This window comes from Strix aluco, chromosome 8, assembly GCF_031877795.1.
Source record: "Strix aluco isolate bStrAlu1 chromosome 8, bStrAlu1.hap1, whole genome shotgun sequence".
In the NCBI taxonomy this organism is placed as follows: domain Eukaryota; kingdom Metazoa; phylum Chordata; class Aves; order Strigiformes; family Strigidae; genus Strix; species Strix aluco.
The window spans coordinates 19385579-19403782 of record NC_133938.1 but is presented as its reverse complement, the minus strand read 5'-3'; the positions used below and the strand labels follow the sequence as shown (position 1 = coordinate 19403782).

At 34.3% G+C, this 18204-nt stretch overlaps 1 protein-coding gene across 2 annotated transcripts in view; it reads right to left on the bottom strand.

The window, feature by feature from the left end:
- Nucleotides 1-19: 19 nt before the first annotated feature.
- Nucleotides 20-18204, bottom strand: part of CCDC18 (coiled-coil domain containing 18) — a 26158-nt gene continuing 7973 nt past the window's right edge. Inside the window, exons 9-25 of one of the 2 annotated variants that reach the window (XM_074832508.1) lie at nucleotides 17005-17314; nucleotides 15569-15669; nucleotides 15299-15459; nucleotides 14400-14620; nucleotides 13485-13595; nucleotides 12561-12692; nucleotides 11648-11782; nucleotides 10997-11074; nucleotides 9454-9570; nucleotides 7960-8127; nucleotides 7347-7489; nucleotides 6729-6892; nucleotides 5694-5907; nucleotides 5005-5104; nucleotides 3791-3907; nucleotides 3216-3359; nucleotides 20-262 (exon numbers count right to left, since the gene is read on the bottom strand). In XM_074832508.1, coding sequence (XP_074688609.1) covers nucleotides 3240-3359; nucleotides 3791-3907; nucleotides 5005-5104; nucleotides 5694-5907; nucleotides 6729-6892; nucleotides 7347-7489; nucleotides 7960-8127; nucleotides 9454-9570; nucleotides 10997-11074; nucleotides 11648-11782; nucleotides 12561-12692; nucleotides 13485-13595; nucleotides 14400-14620; nucleotides 15299-15459; nucleotides 15569-15669; nucleotides 17005-17314 — 2392 coding nt within the window. In that variant the 3' untranslated portion in view covers nucleotides 20-262; nucleotides 3216-3239. The remainder of the gene's footprint in view (nucleotides 263-3215; nucleotides 3360-3790; nucleotides 3908-5004; nucleotides 5105-5693; nucleotides 5908-6728; nucleotides 6893-7346; nucleotides 7490-7959; nucleotides 8128-9453; nucleotides 9571-10996; nucleotides 11075-11647; nucleotides 11783-12560; nucleotides 12693-13484; nucleotides 13596-14399; nucleotides 14621-15298; nucleotides 15460-15568; nucleotides 15670-17004; nucleotides 17315-18204) is intronic. The other variant, XM_074832509.1, reaches the window with a different exon arrangement.

Here is an 18204-nt window from a genome sequence, read left to right as displayed (position 1 = left end):
TAATTCCTGCAACTCAAGATACTTAAAAAATAAAATTTATTTCTCAAAAATAAATTAAGATGTTATTATATCAAGGAAATATTCTCAAAACCATTTGGAAATATAAAAAGGTTGTCATTTGCATCAGTACAAATAACCACATTCATTATTTACAAATACAATGCTAAAATTTCCTCTTTGAATGCATTATGATGCCAGCAACAGCATTCCTGGGTTGCTGCTTGTCCAATGGGCAACATTCCTTCCTTCACAATTCTTGCCCCTGAAAGAAAATACCTGTGATCAGAACCTTCCTTTAAACTTCTGCACTCAAATTACTGTATCTAAATCCATTTGTACTAAGATGTTACTTTTTGTTATTAAGATTTATCTTAAAAATTCCAGAAAACTAGCTGCAGGTCTCAAGTACAGGGCTTCTTTCTCAAATACTGCCCCCTACACTGAAGTTATTAATGCATTTTTGTTCACTGTTCTAGTAATTGAAGCGCATTTGCTTTCAAAATGACCATAATTTACAAATTTTTCAACATATGTTAAGTTCTAGCAGATAAGTAGGAAAATAGTACGCAGAATATTTTGAGAATAAATCTTTATATACAAATCAGTGTAAAAATTTTGTACAGTTTAAAGGAGCACTGTCTTTTGAAATAATTCCTCTGTGTAAGGCTTAAGGTTTCACGTTGAACAGTATTATTATATTTAAGTTCCTAGCAATTAAGGAAGCATTTGTAAAAACCCTATCAACAGTATCAAGGTATTAGGTATCAAGAGGAAAAAAGACTATGATTTCTACCAATACAAAAGTGAGGAAAAGCTTATCAACATTAATGTAAGTAGTCTGGATTTTCTACGGTATGCAGAAATAAATGCAGTCAAACATGGTAGGTTTGGGGTTGGGTTTTTTTTTCCGTTAATTTCTAGAGGTTTAGTCCCCCCCACTCCCCAAAATACAGGCTTACATGCTGGACCTAATTATTTGACAGTTCATTTATAGAAAAAAAACAAACAGGACTATTAGGGGATCAACAAAATGGTCTCTCTAGCATATGATACACAGCAGCTATGTTTATGTGACCCAATACTGTGGCACAACAGAGGCCATACAGCCATTAATATTTCATAACATCACATTATTCTATGGCTCCTGTTAATTATAAATATAAAAGTGATTATGCTGGATCTATTCATATTTAGCTAGATGCTTATTCTTTATGAGGAATGCTATAAATAGAGTACACAGACATCTATAAGCAGGACATAATAAGCTTACAGCTACTGAAAGATTATTACACTAACTTTATTTTTATACTATGTATACTTTTACAAAAACATTGTAAAAATTAGTCCTTTTTTAAAAAAATTCAATCTTTGTAAGCACTATTTTTTTTTCTTACTTCACTTACCATTTTTAACACAATTTTACTTCTCATTTCAGTAAGGAACTGTGGCCACAAAAGATTAGTTTGCTTTAAGTCTGCTTTTTTTTTTTTAATAAATTACTTCAATTTCCCAGAAAAATGAAAAAGCTATTCTGAATGTTCAGTAAGATATTTCCTCTTCCTTTATTTGGAATACTTACAACTTCTAGGGGTAGCAGAGTGCTGTACTGTTACAAGATCTTCACTGCAGATTAAAGCAGAGTAAGAACAAAGGAAGATTCAACTGAAAAATCTGTGACCTGGTTATTTCATGAGTCCCAAAAGGGCAGAGTGGGCCAGGACAGAAATCAACCCTATTTAACAATTCGTTCCCTAAACTAATATATTTCCTGTAATAAGCAAGGAAAGTAGTGTATTAAGGGGAAAAACAATGAGACAGACTGTACCCCCGGGCAAAACACACCCCACTCCTTTTCCCCAGATAGATTAGGTAACAGAGATTTTAGAACTAGGACAAAAAGTTGCTGTGAAAGATTAGTCAGTCAGTCTGCAATGTTTTACTAACGGAAAAAGTCTTTTCTTACATCATGTTAATATACACATTTCTTAAACAAAGAAGCAACCATATCATATTTTAAGTGGAGCCAGAACCTCTCTGCAATATATTTAATATTTTATGCAGAATGCTTCTGAAATCCAGTGGTTTATCTACTTCACTCCAGTGAACATAAACTTGACATTTCATTTCCTTCATCCCAGGTCTCTAAAGGAACATGACTGGAGTAGGTCTATTTTCAAAGCCTTTCTTATATCATTCTTGGGCCTCTCGCTACCTGGTATTCCTCAGCAAAAATAACAACAAGGCAATCTCTCTGGAAAGGAAGGGTCTAATCAGCAGTTGTACAGGGGCTAGCTAAGAAACCCTTTCCTTCAGAATCATCCCCAAACTCTCAGGAAAAATTAGAAATATATTAATGATATGCATGAAGGATAGCAGCAGGTACTATCTTGTTCTCGACTGTCATAAATAACTTCTAACAGAAATCAAGATGGAAGAGCTGACATTGCTTTAATTTGCAGTGAAAGAACCTTCATATTCAGCTGTGACACAGTCAAGCCCCCACGATCTAGAATACAGATCAAATGCCTTTCGTGCGTACACAGAAAGAAGACTTCTGCAATATCTTATCCAAGGGAAAGAAATAACACACGAATGCAGCATAACCAAACCAGCAGGAGTCATTTCAGTTTTGGTGCTTACCTCTAGCTGGCAAGCGTCTTTGAATGAATTTATTTCTGCAGAAAGCCTGTTTATCTCAAATTGCATTTGTACTTGTAGTGACTGATTCATACCCCAAAGATTTGTATAATTCATAAAGTAAAATTAGCTATCTTCCCTATTCTATCTGTATGCTCCCATTCACCAAGCCAAAAAAAAAACCAAACTCTTCTCGTTCCTATAGGCATGCTAGATTTCAGTGCTTTTTGACGCAATTATTTTCACAAGATAGATACCTAAGTCATAAGAAGTTCTCACCATTAATTTCAAGGAAGACCATGTCCATAGCCAGAATATCAGGTTACTAAAAATAATCAATATTCAAATTTCTCCACAAAGCAGAAACTAAGAGTACCATTAAATTTGGAATTTTTAAATCATTAAAATGGTTTATTTTAACTTTAGGGGATTAAGATTCAGCAAACACCAGGATATAAAATACCATTGCTTAGGGAAAAGTAATAACACTTATTCTAAAGAGACACCGTATTGTTCCTTCTAGGTAGTTATGGTAATGGCATTAAAAATTGATAATTTGTTGTGTAGAAACACTTTACCTTTTCAAGAGCTTCTAGGCTCTGTTATTTTCTTTCAATCTTTTTCTTCAGCTGATTTATTTCTTGATCTCTCTGCAGCAATTCAAACTCTTTTTCACGAAGCTCATCTTTAGAATGCTGGAGTTTCCTCTCTAAGCCCTCAATCTGAACAGAAAATGCAATTATATCAGAATTGATATTTTACTGAAATCAGAACAATTTAAAAAAAACCCAAACAACTCACAAATACCATCAGTATTACCTCTGACTTTGGATTCCCTTATGAATTTTTTATTTTGTCAACATTGTCCTTTATTGAAAAAGCAGTTTTAGAGCTATATCATATCAAGTAAAAAAATACATTTTCATTTTTATACTGGTATATTCCTGCAAAATTTTTAGTTTTAATTGACGAACATAAAATATTTTTGCTGGTACATTATTCAGGTACTCTCTTCCCTCTCTCTACAATAAGGAACCAATTTTACTCTTCTAGATTAAATCTGACCAGCTATTGTGTCCCAGGACCAGACTCTCTCATACAATTAGCTGCCCTTTGTTAGGGAATCTGGGTTTTTAATTTAAGCAAGAATTACCTGCTTATTGCATTCCTTAATTTCTAACTCGGACTTCTCCAAATTGCACTCTAATCGAATTATTTGTTGTTCCATTTCTCCCCTATGTTCACGAACTGTCATATCCAACTGTGTAATCTAGAGGTAAAAAAGGAAGAAAAGGAAATGTTTTATAATAGTATACTGATTTTAAGAAATAATGTTACAAAATATGACAGCAAAAGGAATGAAACTAATTCTTTGGAGTCTCCTGAATATTCTCTTAAGTAGTCAATATAAAAATGCACCCTAGCTATCTCATTTAAAAAATAGGGACAAACACGAAGAGAAAGGGGGAAAATTGGGAAAAAGTCCATAACTGAAATATGTTTGGTCCTCAGATACACAGAATACAAACCTAGTTCTCATTTAAAAACAGAATGTAATGAGTAGCTTCTTATACTAATCCATCTTGTTAGAAAGTGGCAAATTTTGCAGAAGCAGAAAAAAAATCCCACTTTGATGAATTCCCAGAGCAGCTCATAGGGTACTGCAGCATGAATACACTGGAAGGTCTGGCCTCCTTAGAGTATCAGTTCCTTGAACAGATTTTTTTTTTTTTTTTTTTTTTTTTTTAAATCTCCATCCCTCCTTCTCTCTGAACCTCAAATATTCTTGGATACAAAGGCTGGTAACTCCTATAGGAAGTAGCTATTAGAAACCTAATTATTAGTGACAGAAAAATAGTTTTTCCATGATGGGTATCAAATCCTGAAGCCAAACCAAAAGACTGAAAATACCTGAAGTGAGCTACAGAAGTTTTTTCACAACAAAGATACCATTTCATATTTAGAGGCTGCTTTAGAGTTAATAAAATATGCTCCAGTGCAAACAAGGAAAGGAATCTGTCATCTCCAAGCACACTTCAGTGCAGATATTTCCTTCGTTTCATTAAACGTCAAGTTGACAACAGCTGTCCTGTACCTTTGTCACTAAAGACGAGTTATGGGACAGGTTTGCACAAGGCTTCTGTTCTATCAAAGCAGTAGCCTGTGATCCCTTAGGGGAGCACAACCTAATTTTCCTGGTACCATAAGGCTTCAGTAACATACAGCTGGTTTTGAGTTGACACTATGGCTATATTAACAGTACAGTTTGGAACAATATATGAAGGCCATTAAAACTGGCAGGCTTTTCATAAGTTATCTACTACATAACAGCAATAATTGTCAGTAACATACTTAAAATGGTCTGACCTGAGCTGCTCTTTGTTTCAGTTCCCAATTCCTTTCTTTCAATGCTTGGTCCATGTCAAGGAGTTCTTGGTTTTTATCTTCAATTTCTCCCTTGCAATACCTGAAATTCACATGTTTAATTGCTTAATGCACATTCAGTTGCTTAGCTTCAAGTATCCAGCTTGAAAATCATGAGATCTATTACTTACTTAAAGCCAAATTACTCTAAAATATGAATCAGCTAATTGATTGCAAAGAAATAAACCAAAACGGAGTAATTCTGTTAACTATATTCCAGGTGGCGATTTCCCAATAACTTCTTTATTCAAGTTATTTAATTGGTTATCAGGACAACATGTTCTTAAAAAAAGAATAGTACAGAAGAAAGTACCATTAATTTATGATCCGAAAGGAAACTGGACAATTTCACTATAAAATAAATTAATTCCTCTTACAGTTATTTCACAGCTTTGGGATTCAGAAAATAATTTTAGCAGATTTTAAAACAGGTTTCCCAAGAAAGAATTCAGCAGCAATTTTAGAAATTAAAAGTGAGCTGAGGAGCTACTATATCAAGTTACCTTACAGCCACAAACCACCTAAAAATTATAGAAAACTGTTAAGAATATAAAAAAAGACTATCCTAACTACTTGCTGTTTTTAAGGAGAAACACAACTAAGTTTTCATGATGGAAAAGATGTCAGCTTACCTGAGCTCAGTTGTTAGATCCATGACAGCAATGTGCTTCTCCTCCAGAGAGGATTGTGCATTCTGTAATGCATCTTGCAACTCCTCAAGCTGTGTTAAAGTGATTTTTAATTCTCCACGGGCATTCTGTAATGCAGATTCTAGTTCTACTATTTTCTGTAAGGCCTCCCTGTGGCAAGTCTCACTTTGAAGCAGCTTATCTTCTAAATTATTCACTATTTTACACACACAACAAAACAAAAAAGTCAGGTCTTTATCCAACACTGCTGCCTACTAGCAGTTATGCTCACAATCAGTTTTCAGTATCACTATTTTTAGTAAAATCTAAAAACCACAGAGACTTGTGAGGATATACAACCACCTTTTCATGGCACCTAAGTCTTTGCTGTTTTTATTCAACGCATAACCTATACTTGGCTTGAAATGTGAGGATCCATCTAAAAACATTTGTCCAAGGATAAAGTACAGAGACAACATAGTAACTGAATATGTAGTGCTATGAAAAATGCAAGCAGAATTGCAAATAAGCCTCCTATTTAAGATAATGTTTAATTAAATGGAGAAGGAGGGGTTGAAAAGTTTGTTATTTCCATAGACACTCTTGTGGGGCTTTCTGTTTGTTTTAAAGAGCTGCATTTTTGTGAATAGCATATGCCTTTATTAAATCTGTATATCTTGTTTACCACATTAAGAATCTGCATTAGCAATTTACAGGGAAAACTACTTATTCATTTCACCTGCAACAAAGGTACATCCCACAAAAGAGAATTTGCAAAGGTACAATAAAAAGAAGTTTGTGGGTTTTTAGGGGTTGAGGGGGGATGGGGTGGGGTTTTTTAGCTTTTTGGTTTTTTTAGAACTATGGAATTACCAACACATTAAAAAAAGTTATCATGTTTTGACTCTTACGTACTTGATCATAAAACAGGGGAAAAAGGAAAAATGTCTAATCTAATACATACAGAGAAATAGCATGATGAAAGGAAATAGCAAAATTACTCTTATTAAGAAATGAGAAACAAAATAGCAAACTTACCCTTATTTGCCTTTTCATTGAGCTCTGATCGTGCTTCTTCCAAAGTAATATCCAACTGATTTATCTGCATTGCTTTGTTTTCATCATCTCGTTTTAATTGCACTATTTCTTTTTCCATACCAGTAAGTTCATTCTTGCACTGATCCATCTCCAATTTAATTTGGCTAAATAGAAGAAGCAACCAGAACAAAATGAATGTTGTAATAACAAAAGCAATGTATGTATGTCCTTACATGCTCAAATACAAGCATTTCTCAATAAGAATAAAAAAGTCAAGTAGGCTTTTCTCTCAATCATAACCATATTCTTTAAGACCACCAAGCTCTCCTAGAATCTACTACATCTACTATCTAGAATTATAAGCAACTTGATATATTTATGAATTGCATTACGAAATGCCATTTTAAGGCTAAATAGGTTCCCAGGACTCACGTTAATTCCATTAGAAGACTATTCCAGAAACTCATGCCTCTGCTAGTTAGAAAATTCCCTTCTGATTTCCAGTTGCTCATACAGACTGCACTGTGTGACTACACAGCTGAATATCCTTTCAGGCAGCAATATTTCTTGTTGATATGTCTATCTGCAGAATATACCTCTTGGTTATTCTAAACCTACCTGATTGTATTGTTAAGTTCATCCACCTTCTGTCTGTTTAAATCTGCTTCCTGAGCAGCTAGGTGAAGTTTCTGCTCTACCTTTCTCAACTCATCCTCTGAATATGCTTTCTGCATCTGAAGCTCTCGTTCCAAATTGGATACCTATTTAAAATGGTATTTAAAACGTGTTGGTACTTTTAAATTACATACAAAAGAAATACACAGCCTTGTCTTGCAACTCAGTGACAGTTTTAACACAACAGATTTCTTTATAGTCTAAAAATGTACATAATTTAAGACCAGAGCTTTGCAGTCACATCTGAAAGACAAATAGTTTCTAGTAAATATAAAAATATTCAACTTCCTGAATTTCAACACATCTCTCCTTAATTGCAGTCTAGGGTTTGGTTTTCCAAGTACTGAGCCACTCTAATGCTAGCTAGAACTCCTGATAGTACAGAACCTGGTTTAAGACAAAACAAAACACTGAACACTTTATTTTAGATATATCTAAAATAATAACTATCAACTCAGTTATCAAAAAAACATTCATATTTTAAAGGTATTACAAAAACATATATAAAAACATTTAATTATCTGTCTTTATGTAGACACTTCTCATCGTGTTGTACCTGTTTTTCAAGTTTAATTTGATTATCTTCCAGCTCCTCATTTCTAATAGTTTCTTGCTGTAACATTTGCTGCTGATGATGCAAAGTTTGTTGTAGGAGAATATTTTGTTCACTTGTGTCCTGGATATTCTGATCTTTTAGTTTTATTTCTTTCTGTAAATAATGAACCTGAAAACACATTTATTTTCCATTACAATAAAACATTTTTATTTGCATTTGCCATCAGCTATTCTTCATTCTTAATGGGCACAGAATCACACCTATGATTCAATAAAACTTCTGGCTTTGAATTTATTGCATTACTGTTTCAACAGTACAGAACACATCTCAAAATTCATCACTGAGTTGGGCTTTATAAAGTGAAGAAAGAAGTAACTTATCAGCCCCAGGTTTTGACTTCTTGTTTTCAAAATTTACCTAAACTGGTCAATGTTTTAAAAACGTATGTAACAAAGATTTTTCATCTCTTAATTACTGAGCCATTTTTCTTTCTGACATTCTTTAGTTCTCAGAAAGTTCTTGCTTTCCCCTTCAGATTTTGTTCTCGGTCCTCCCCTTTATTTCTTCCCGTCTCTGACAATAGTCATTCCAATAAAAAACAGGAATTCCAAGTGCCTAACTTGTCAAGTGATGAATGCCAAGAAATTTCTAGGTGGAGGAAAAAAAGAAAACATTCTTTAAAAAAAAAAAAAAAATCACTAACTGCTCACCCCAAAGTGGAAGTAGTGATTCTGTCACTTATGAAAAACATTGGTCACAATTAGAAAGCCTCACTTGCTATCCTTCAGTTTCACACAGCATCCAGCCTCTTCATATACGGTATAAGAACAATAGATTTTAGGGCTTTGAAAGCAGCAGTAAATATCACAGACTTATGTGTAACACAGACAATAGATTTCCATCCAGTTACTCCTGCACAGGCTCTAGTCATCTACAGCTGACTAAAGCCTATCCCTCAGCAGGTAGGGCAGCACTGCCATGAACAGCCTACTACAATAATTAGTTCACATGGTTAGGCATCCCCACAACCAAAAATTCATACTAAAAATAATTAAACTTAATTCTTTCTTGATTTCATGTAGTAGTGGAAAGTATGGTAAAACTCAGGGGCTTGAAATAAATTTTTTCTTATACCCAGGACTTCTTCCCTGTTAAGATACTCGCAACAGAAATCAATTACATGCATTTAAGTTTATATTGCAATAGTGCTCTCACCATTTTTTTTCCCCAAGATAATGCTTTCTTTCAGTTAATTCTGATTTTGTTACTTATTTCAGCAATTCATTTATCTTGGTATTTCTTTTCTCTAAGCTTATCCAGTGTTTCTTAGTTATGACTTTTCCCTTACCTTCACAAAATGTATAGTCTTCTCGCAGCTTATGTACTAGTCACAATGCAAATGTTTTGTCCCTTATTTCACAGACAAATTTTTAGATTAATCATTCACAATACATGTTCTCTGCATACAGAAGAGTTGTTAAAACAAGCTGTTACCTCTTCAAACTTTTTTTTGAGCTGATTTTCAAATATCTCTTTGTTTTCTTGCGACTGACTCAAATACAGTGCAACTTCTTCCTTACACACTTCTAGGGCTGACTCAAGTTGTCTCACCTAGTTAAATGTAACAGGTTACTTAAAATTGCATGTCACAGTTTTTATTAACTAGTCTAAAACAAGTGTTAAAAAACATATTTGTGAAAGTGTCTGAAAAACTACATTTTTATCTAAAGTTTTCAGAAATTAAAATTATTTGTGAAATTAAATTACAGTACTTTAGACTGTGTTTAAATGAGATAAGACTACTAGTTATGAGAAGATATTCCAGTATTTGTCAGTATCTAGAGTTTAAAAGCAAACAAATGCCCAATACCAAATCATTAGTCCACCATGTTTTATTACATATAGAATTGTATAAATAAATTTGGAACGATCATATGTGAGCTGTGACAAGTCTTTTTCAAAAATAACATTCAGATTTTAATACAATTCCTCTCAGAAAGCTACTAAACAGCAATTTTTTCTCCTTTCTGCACTGACAGCACCTGAGCTCTACCAAGAGGGAAAAGCTTTTAGCAGTGTCAACACTGCTAATCTATTTTACCCTTTTACTATTAATTCGGTTTTGAATAATCTCTAATAAACATCTTACAATCTCAAACAGATAAAAATTATAATGAACAAACCCACAGAGGTTTTAAGCCATAGTAATTCAACTCTTCTTAACTCTTTGGTTTCAACACTAAGACTTTTCTCATCAATGAGAACTGTGCTGCAATTAGATGCAGAATGGCTAATGATTTCAATGCTATCAGTTTTCTAAACCATATTGGATTGTATGCTTCTCTCCCCACCCAAATCAAGAGGTTTTTTTGAAGAGAAGTGATAACGGGTCTTAATTTTAAATCTCTGGAAAACATCCCAAACACCACAGGATGGACAGGAAACTGGTCCAACACAAGTTCAGAAAGAGCATACTACCAGCTAAGTCCCCAGTACCTTCTCCTAGTGATATCCTGAAGATTTGAAACTGTTTGAAACCTGACCGCAGTAAATCACCACATGGCAATGGTTTATTAAAATACTGTTGCAAGTGCTGCATGAAAATATTTATCAGGCAAACACTAGGAAGAGGTATAGACGGCTAAAAACATGACCAATATTATAATATCACATATGTCTAAAATATATGTTGTATGTAGAGCAAAAACTTACATAATGTTATATTTGTTCAACAAGCACAAATCTGCCCTATATATAACATTTTCTAAGTAATTTCTACGAAATTAACATTTCAAAGTAATTTTCTAAAGCAATTATGCATTGAATAATCTCTTACTGCAGGTCTCACTGTACTACTTTTAATTTAAAAAAATTTTTTTAAATGGAAAGACTTCAGGTTAATGACTTCTGAAATATTTATGTGAGATAAATTTCAATAAAACAGTCTTAAATAGATTTTCTCTAGAGGATAAAAGGAAATACACCATTACTGCAAACTTTAAAACTATTAATTGAAAATCACAAAGAGCTTACTAACTTTGATCGTTTCTTCTGTTAACTGACTTTTCATCACCTTCAATCCTTGATCTTTCTTGACATTTTCATTTTCCATTTTCTATTTGTACAAATATTTTTATTCAAGAGAACAAAATGTAAATATAGTAACATTGATTAAGCTAATAAAAACTCATACTGAGAATCAGAAAAAAAAAGGATCAGTGTATTTACAACACAATTGCTTCTATACTGTATTTGTGTACATTATCCTCTGAAGCGAATTTGGTTCCTCATAGCTGTCCCTTCATATTTTGCAGCGGCAGGAATTATTAAAAGGATTAAAACATTGCCATAATAGAACATTCTTGGTTCTCCACCTAGTGCAGAATATATGCAATTGTTCTTTATCCAGATCTCTTTCCTTTGATTAGAGAGAAGACCAAGGGGCAAACCAGAGGCATGAACAGAAATGCTGAGCTAGAAAATAACGAATGGTCATTGAAGTTTGTACAATATATAGTAGTAGCAGCTGTGGACTACACTAGATTCAGTCTATTCCTCAAACAAGAATTAAGAAGCAAAAACATAAGTATCTTTAATTTTTCCCAATTTTTCCATCTGTTTATGGATATGCTTTTCATCATTATTAGTCACTTGTTTGATTTGCATTTAAAGAAAGAGTCAACCTCACCTCTCTGCTTTCTATCAGCAGCCCGTCCAATGATTCAATGTGATGTTGTTTATCTATAACATCTTGTTGCAAAATAGATATTATTTTCTCTTGTTCAATGAATTGTTGATGTTTCTTCTCCAGCTGTGTCTGAAGCTGTCCATAAGTAATTCAAGTTTATTATTTTAATAAGCTTTTTCAGAGAATTTCTGCATCTAAATACATTATTCAGTTCTATCCACCCATCATTTTAGGAATGAAAACTAAATACATTCCTGCCATCAGCAGTACTGCAGAGTCTTAAAAACATAGAGAAATCCAAAACACTTAATATTGTAAGGCAACAGGAGAATCAAGAGAATGAGAGCAGGCAGAGTGTAACCATCTGTCATCAGCCAAGACAGCAAGACATGCATATGTTCTTTAGTAAAGATGACAACCTTCTTGAATAGCTAGAAATAGCCACGGTTATATTTCTAACCACATGAAGCAACAGAATTCTTCTCTAAAGACTGAAAAAAACCTACCAACAGTTCTCCCTGCACACAGATGCTCATAAGGCTCAGACTGGCAGAGGTTCAGCACACGAAAGAATATTACTAGAAGCTGTTATGGTTTAATCCCTGTAGACAAAAAAGCTATAGGTTTGGTTTTTTTTTACCAGGTGTTTGGAGCAAAGAACAACAGTATTCTTCCTAAGTTCCTATTTCTCTTCAGTTGAGCAGAAAAGAGGATGTGAATATCTCAGAGGGAAATCATGAGACTGTGTAGTGTTAGATGGAAAATGAACTAAAATAAGGAAATGCAGGGAGAAAATATAACTTTTTAATTGGACATCTGCCTCAGAGTTACTAAAAAGACCAAGAAATTTAACATAAGAAAACAGTTACCAAGTATATCACTCACACATACTAGCACACAAGGAAGGGCTTACCAGTTCAATCTGTTTCTCCATCTCTTGGTGCTGCTCAAGGTGATCCAACTTTGCTTTTTCAAAAGCAGAAGTTATTTGCTCATGTTCTTCACTGATAGTTGTTTCCAGCTCATGAATGCGTCTGTTTTTTCCCTGGGAAAGAGCAACAAAGAGGACTTAAAAATATTTAGCTGTGCCATTAAATATTGTTTTATTTGATGATCAAGTTCCTAGATTTCATAGAAGAACAACACAGAAAATACTGAAGTTATACACAGCGTGTTTCATCTCAAAGGATGTCACACCTGTAACACAGGTATAAGAATGGCACTAAATGCAGCCACTACGCAGAGACAAGGTGTCTGCCAAGGTGAGCTACTGGCACAGATTAAAGCAACTGCAGCAGGGAATTTCTGACAAAGACAAAAACAAATTTTATGTTCATATGGATAGATTTCCATTTGAAAAGGACCACATAAACAGCTTCCTTTTCTAGCAACCCTAGACCTCTTCCCAAAACTAAAAAAGTTTGTATAACAACAACCAAACCTGAATTTACAGTGCTCCAAGTGTTAGATCACCTTCCTCACTTCTTATGATTTAGAAGACTTTTTTATTCACAGGTCTACATGTACTTACTAAAACAAATGGCAATGCTACAACTGATTTCAATAGGACCGGCTTCTCATTGCACATATCATCACAAGGAAAAAAGTAACATGTCCATTAATAACTTGCCATGTTCAAAAGCAAGAAAAAAAGAGGGGTCTTATTTGAAGCAAGATTCAGTTTTTAAAAACTGCACTGTCTAAAAACTGAAGATTGTTTAGCAGATCTGAAAGTCTATCAGTTTTGAATACATGGAATAATACTGTTTTAGCTTAAACTTTCATCTCCATTTATGTCTTTTTACATAAATGTAGTTTCTCACTGAGAACATTTTACCATGAGTTCCTGTTCCAACTCAATATTTCTTGCTGCAGCAGTGGAATAAGCAATAACCTTTTCTTCCAACTGTTTCTCAAGTGCAGAAAGTTGAGAAGATTTCTTTCTTACCTGAAATTAATTATAGTACAAAACAGTATGAAGACAACTGTTTTGGGTTTACTCAAGTATTTGTATATACTTTCTTAACACCAATTCAATCTTAGCTACTACTATTTCCTAGTATTTCTAATTATTTATTTACTTGTTTATATTTGTATGATCTATTCAACTTTAGTACTTACAGAGAAGAATTCAGGACAATTTACCTCAAATTTATCCAATTCATGATAATTACCAGTGCCATGTGAGTGAATTAGCTACTATAGATTTATAACATTTATGTCCATTATTAGGAAATACTGCAAATTCCATTATGCTGGAATTCTACAAACACAGCACTAGAATGTAAACATCAGCATTTCAACTTATTCAACCAAAGAAGAGCTAGCTGAAGGTGGTTTTTTTTTTTTTGGTGACACTCTGGTAATAATGTTAGTCTCTGGTAACTGTACCAACATTTAATGAGGAAAAGTACAACTGTTGCTTCAACATCTGTTTCTTAAAATTACACATTATTTGAACTACACCAAAGCAACAAGACTGTGCATATTTTCCACATAACAAATCAAAATAGTAGTAGTAAAGCCCACTAACTACATCAGCTTTAAAATGAGATTTCTGACAACTGACAAATTAAGGCTGCTATCTTTAAGTTTTTCTGCTTGCTCAAAAGTTTATTTCCAATTTTTCCTAAATAAGCCAGACTTTAAAATTAATATGGCAATTGCAGTTTTCCATAACTCTTGTCTTAACTATCTTTGATTACTGAACTAAATAAAAAGTGACATTTTTTCAGTGCTGTTAAAAACTTACTTCTCTCTCTAAACTACTAGTTTTTGAAGCCTTCTTCAATAGGTCTTCCTGTATGATTTGAAACTGACTGGCTCTCTGAGCCATGCTGGTCCTCAAAGAAGAATTCTCATCATCTGCTTCTGTCAGTTTAGTGCGTAACTCTTCGATCTCTTTCTGCAATCTTTGCCTCTCCTTTTCAAATTGTTTGCTGATCAGCTCCAACTGTTGACATCTTCTCCTCTCTCAAAGTAGAAAAAAATAAATTTAAGATTAATTCATAAAAGAACATACATATCAGCACTCAAGCAAATAATCATACAAACTGAAGGGAGGAGAAATATAATTTAATGACAGCATATTAAACTAACACACATAGTATTCAGAAACAAGACTGTTTATTTTTTCCCCTAATCTAACTGAAAGCTGCGACTCATGAAAACAAACCAACCCCCTCCCAAACATTCAACAAAAAAATCCTGACAAAACAGACAAAAAATTGAAGACAGCATCTTTATATAGGTGCTCTGAAGTAATTTCATGGAGCAGTTGAAAAGTAATCACAGAAGCAATTGCAGAAATTCTGTAACAGCAGGATATAGAGAAAAGAATCAAAGAAGATATGGAGACCTTAGCATAACCGGCATAAAGAAATAATACATGGTTCTATTTCAACAGAAGCTGTAGCCTGGATATTGCTGAATAAGTAATTTAACTAGCAAAGGGAAGAATAACATTGCGCCTGTAGAACATGACAATTTACGCAATTCCAAGATGGCAAATGCTCCATGTTCAACCAAACCATATCTGTTAGCTCAGAGATATATTTAAAAATCACTATAAAAACAATTTAAAGTCCACCAAAAAATTCCTGTCCTGTGGATTAATCGGACAGAACTGCACAGCTATTTCAGTAAGCTTACCTCCTTGACTTCTGATCAATTTGACAGGCTCTGTTTCCAGGCCACATAACCCACTATTTTCTTGTCCTTCATTATCATTAGAAAGATGCTCAGTTCCAGTACCGATAGTGAAGTCTGCACGAGGCTTTTGAATTTCTTCTTCTTTCATTGCCAGTTCAATGCTATTATAAAGGAGGAGACAATTATTTAACATTCTTTCCACATGCTAGTTCTAATACCACCTTATTATCTGCCTATTCTTGCCAAAATTCAGTAACCAGAAAGTTATACCTTAGGTCTGCAATCAAAGGTTTATTCAATTCACAAGATTCAGAGAGAGCTTCTTTTGTTGAGGAACCAGATAGCTGGTGTTTCAAGTGGTGCCATTTAAACTAAAAGTTAAGGGAAAACCAAGATCAATGCAAAATTTACTTTTTATCACTTCACAGCATGATTAATTCATGTGTTATACTAGCATATAAATTTTAAGACACATACACCAGGATGTTAAAAGTTTGGATAACTTGATCATTAAAATTATTCTCCTAAGTAAGTGCTTGCAGAGCACTGCAGGTTTGTCTCACATCAGTAGACATTATAGGCATTAAGGCCCTCTGAAACGGAGACCATTCCTTTAGACATCTTCGTACAGGTACTGAAGCATGAACATTTTTGCTGTGAACACAGGGAGATATTATCAGTAATTCCACCTTTGAGCTTCCCACATCATACTTCCTTCTAGATTTCAAGGACTGCATTAAACACTGTTTTTCCCCTCAAGTTACAGAAGGCTTCTTAATATTTCATTAAATTACTAGAATCTCAAGTTTTTCCAGAAAATAATTAGTATTTTCCAAAAAGGGCCCTAAAACAATTTTTAAGGCTCTTCCAAACAACAGCTCAAAACATCATTTTTATACAAAATTTCTATAGTCTCTTCAGCAGAGGTCACTTTGGCAATTCCAAAATCCTGCAGAAAGCATACTTTTGATTTTGTTTTCATTACAGCTACTTACATTTATACTTCAAAACTAAAAGATATCAGACGTAATCTGTACTCCTGACCTCATATGTCTCTCCAGCCCTTCTTGACTTCCCAAACAATTCCTCCAGTAACCCCAGTCAGTTCACAACTTTGAGTTTTTTTACATGACTCCCAATCACAGTCAGTTTGGTGATAAACTTCACCATTACAAGCTTCAGGCTCATAAGCCAGGGTTCATTCCAGGAAAACAAGAGTTCATTTGCAGTCAGGGAAGGCATGCCTTCTCTTCTCCAGAAAAAAAAAAGTTTCTACAAACATCTCTCCTGCTCTAATTTCTGCATTGCTGAAGTTGACACATCAACTCTGGCTGTGTCACACCATGTGCTTGCCATGTGGGAAACGTCATACTGTTCTACCGAGAAGAACCTCTGCCATATAACAGGACATCAGTATATTAGAGAATATACATACATCTGAAGAATCAATACATAGAACAGAGGAACAGAAAGTGTAATTTTAAATGTTTGCTGATTAATCAGTTCCAAAGCACCTATTCCTTGTTCTTGAATGAGAAGACAAAAGTAAAATATTTAAATTAAGAAAACAGGTCATCCATGCATCTTGAAAACCAAAGATATTTCAGTCAGATTTTCTCAAGAACATCACAGGATTTCCATGCAATGTCAGTTAGGCTTGTTTAAGACACATAAGACAATTTTTAAGGATGTATCAGTTACTGTACCTTTTCAGATGTACTTGGAGATAACTGGGAAATAATGGTTTCTAGTATGTTAAGCTCTTCCCTTGAGTCTTCAATTTCTTGATGGCATAATTTCAAGCGGTTATGTTGCTGTGCAGTAAGTGCTCTCAGCTCTGCGTTTTCACTTATTAGAGAATTTTTCTCTTTAAGTACTATTTCTTTTTCACTCAGTTCACTCTCAAGCTCAATGATTTTCTGATCAGACCGATTCAGCATTGATAACATTTCAGTGTTCTTTACCTCTAGAGTCTTAATTTCTTCTTTTGTGCTATGATTCTCTTCCTTTAATTGCCTAAAAAAGTATATTCATTTAAAAGGTATAGCTCAGCATAAGAGGATTTTCATTAAGTACCAGAAGAACACACCATAACTATGCTGTTTTACTAGTTCCTTCCCTCTCAAAATCTAGGATTAGCTCGATACAAAGGACAGAAAAGTTTTCACTCCTTTACTAAGCTTTCACTGTTCCTAAGGTCCAAGATGCAAACTGCTATTAGCAAACAGGAGAGAATAAACTACTTCTCATTCTTAAGCAACTTAGTAAAGCTTTAAGCAGTATCAGGGGAGTCACTGGTAGGAAATAGATCAAGGTGGCTTTAACTATGCTGAAGCCAAGGGAATTCAAGAACAGGATAAAATAACTATATAACAATACCCAAAATCACAGTGGATAAACACAATGCACTAAGACTGAGCTAGTCTAGCATTTTGCTAACAAGAGAGGGAAGAGGAGTCCTATTTCTTTTCTCCCCTCATATCTGACTGTACAGTGAGCCAATTGTATTTTTAGCCCATCACAAATCACTTTTTTAGGTACCTGTTGATTTAGGAAACTGAATTAGCTCAAAGTCCTGATGAGTGCCAAAGCAAGTGCAAGTTAGCAGAGAAAGTGGGCAGTCTAGAGGAAAGACCCCCATGAGCCGCAGAGAGCTATTAGACAGGCTCAAGCTACCATAAGGATGCTCACACAATGCCCACTCTTGCCTAAATGGCCTACAGAACAACTGTTATGGCAGGAACACGAGTGTGGACAGCGCGTGTGAATGGGATACCTAAAACTGTCTGAGGTGTCTGACCAAACCTAATAATGCTAAAGACAACCAGCTGATGGTCGTTTTCCCTCATTGAAGTAATGAGGGAATTACCAAAAGACAAAAGGGGTTCAGCTTGAAAAGAAACATA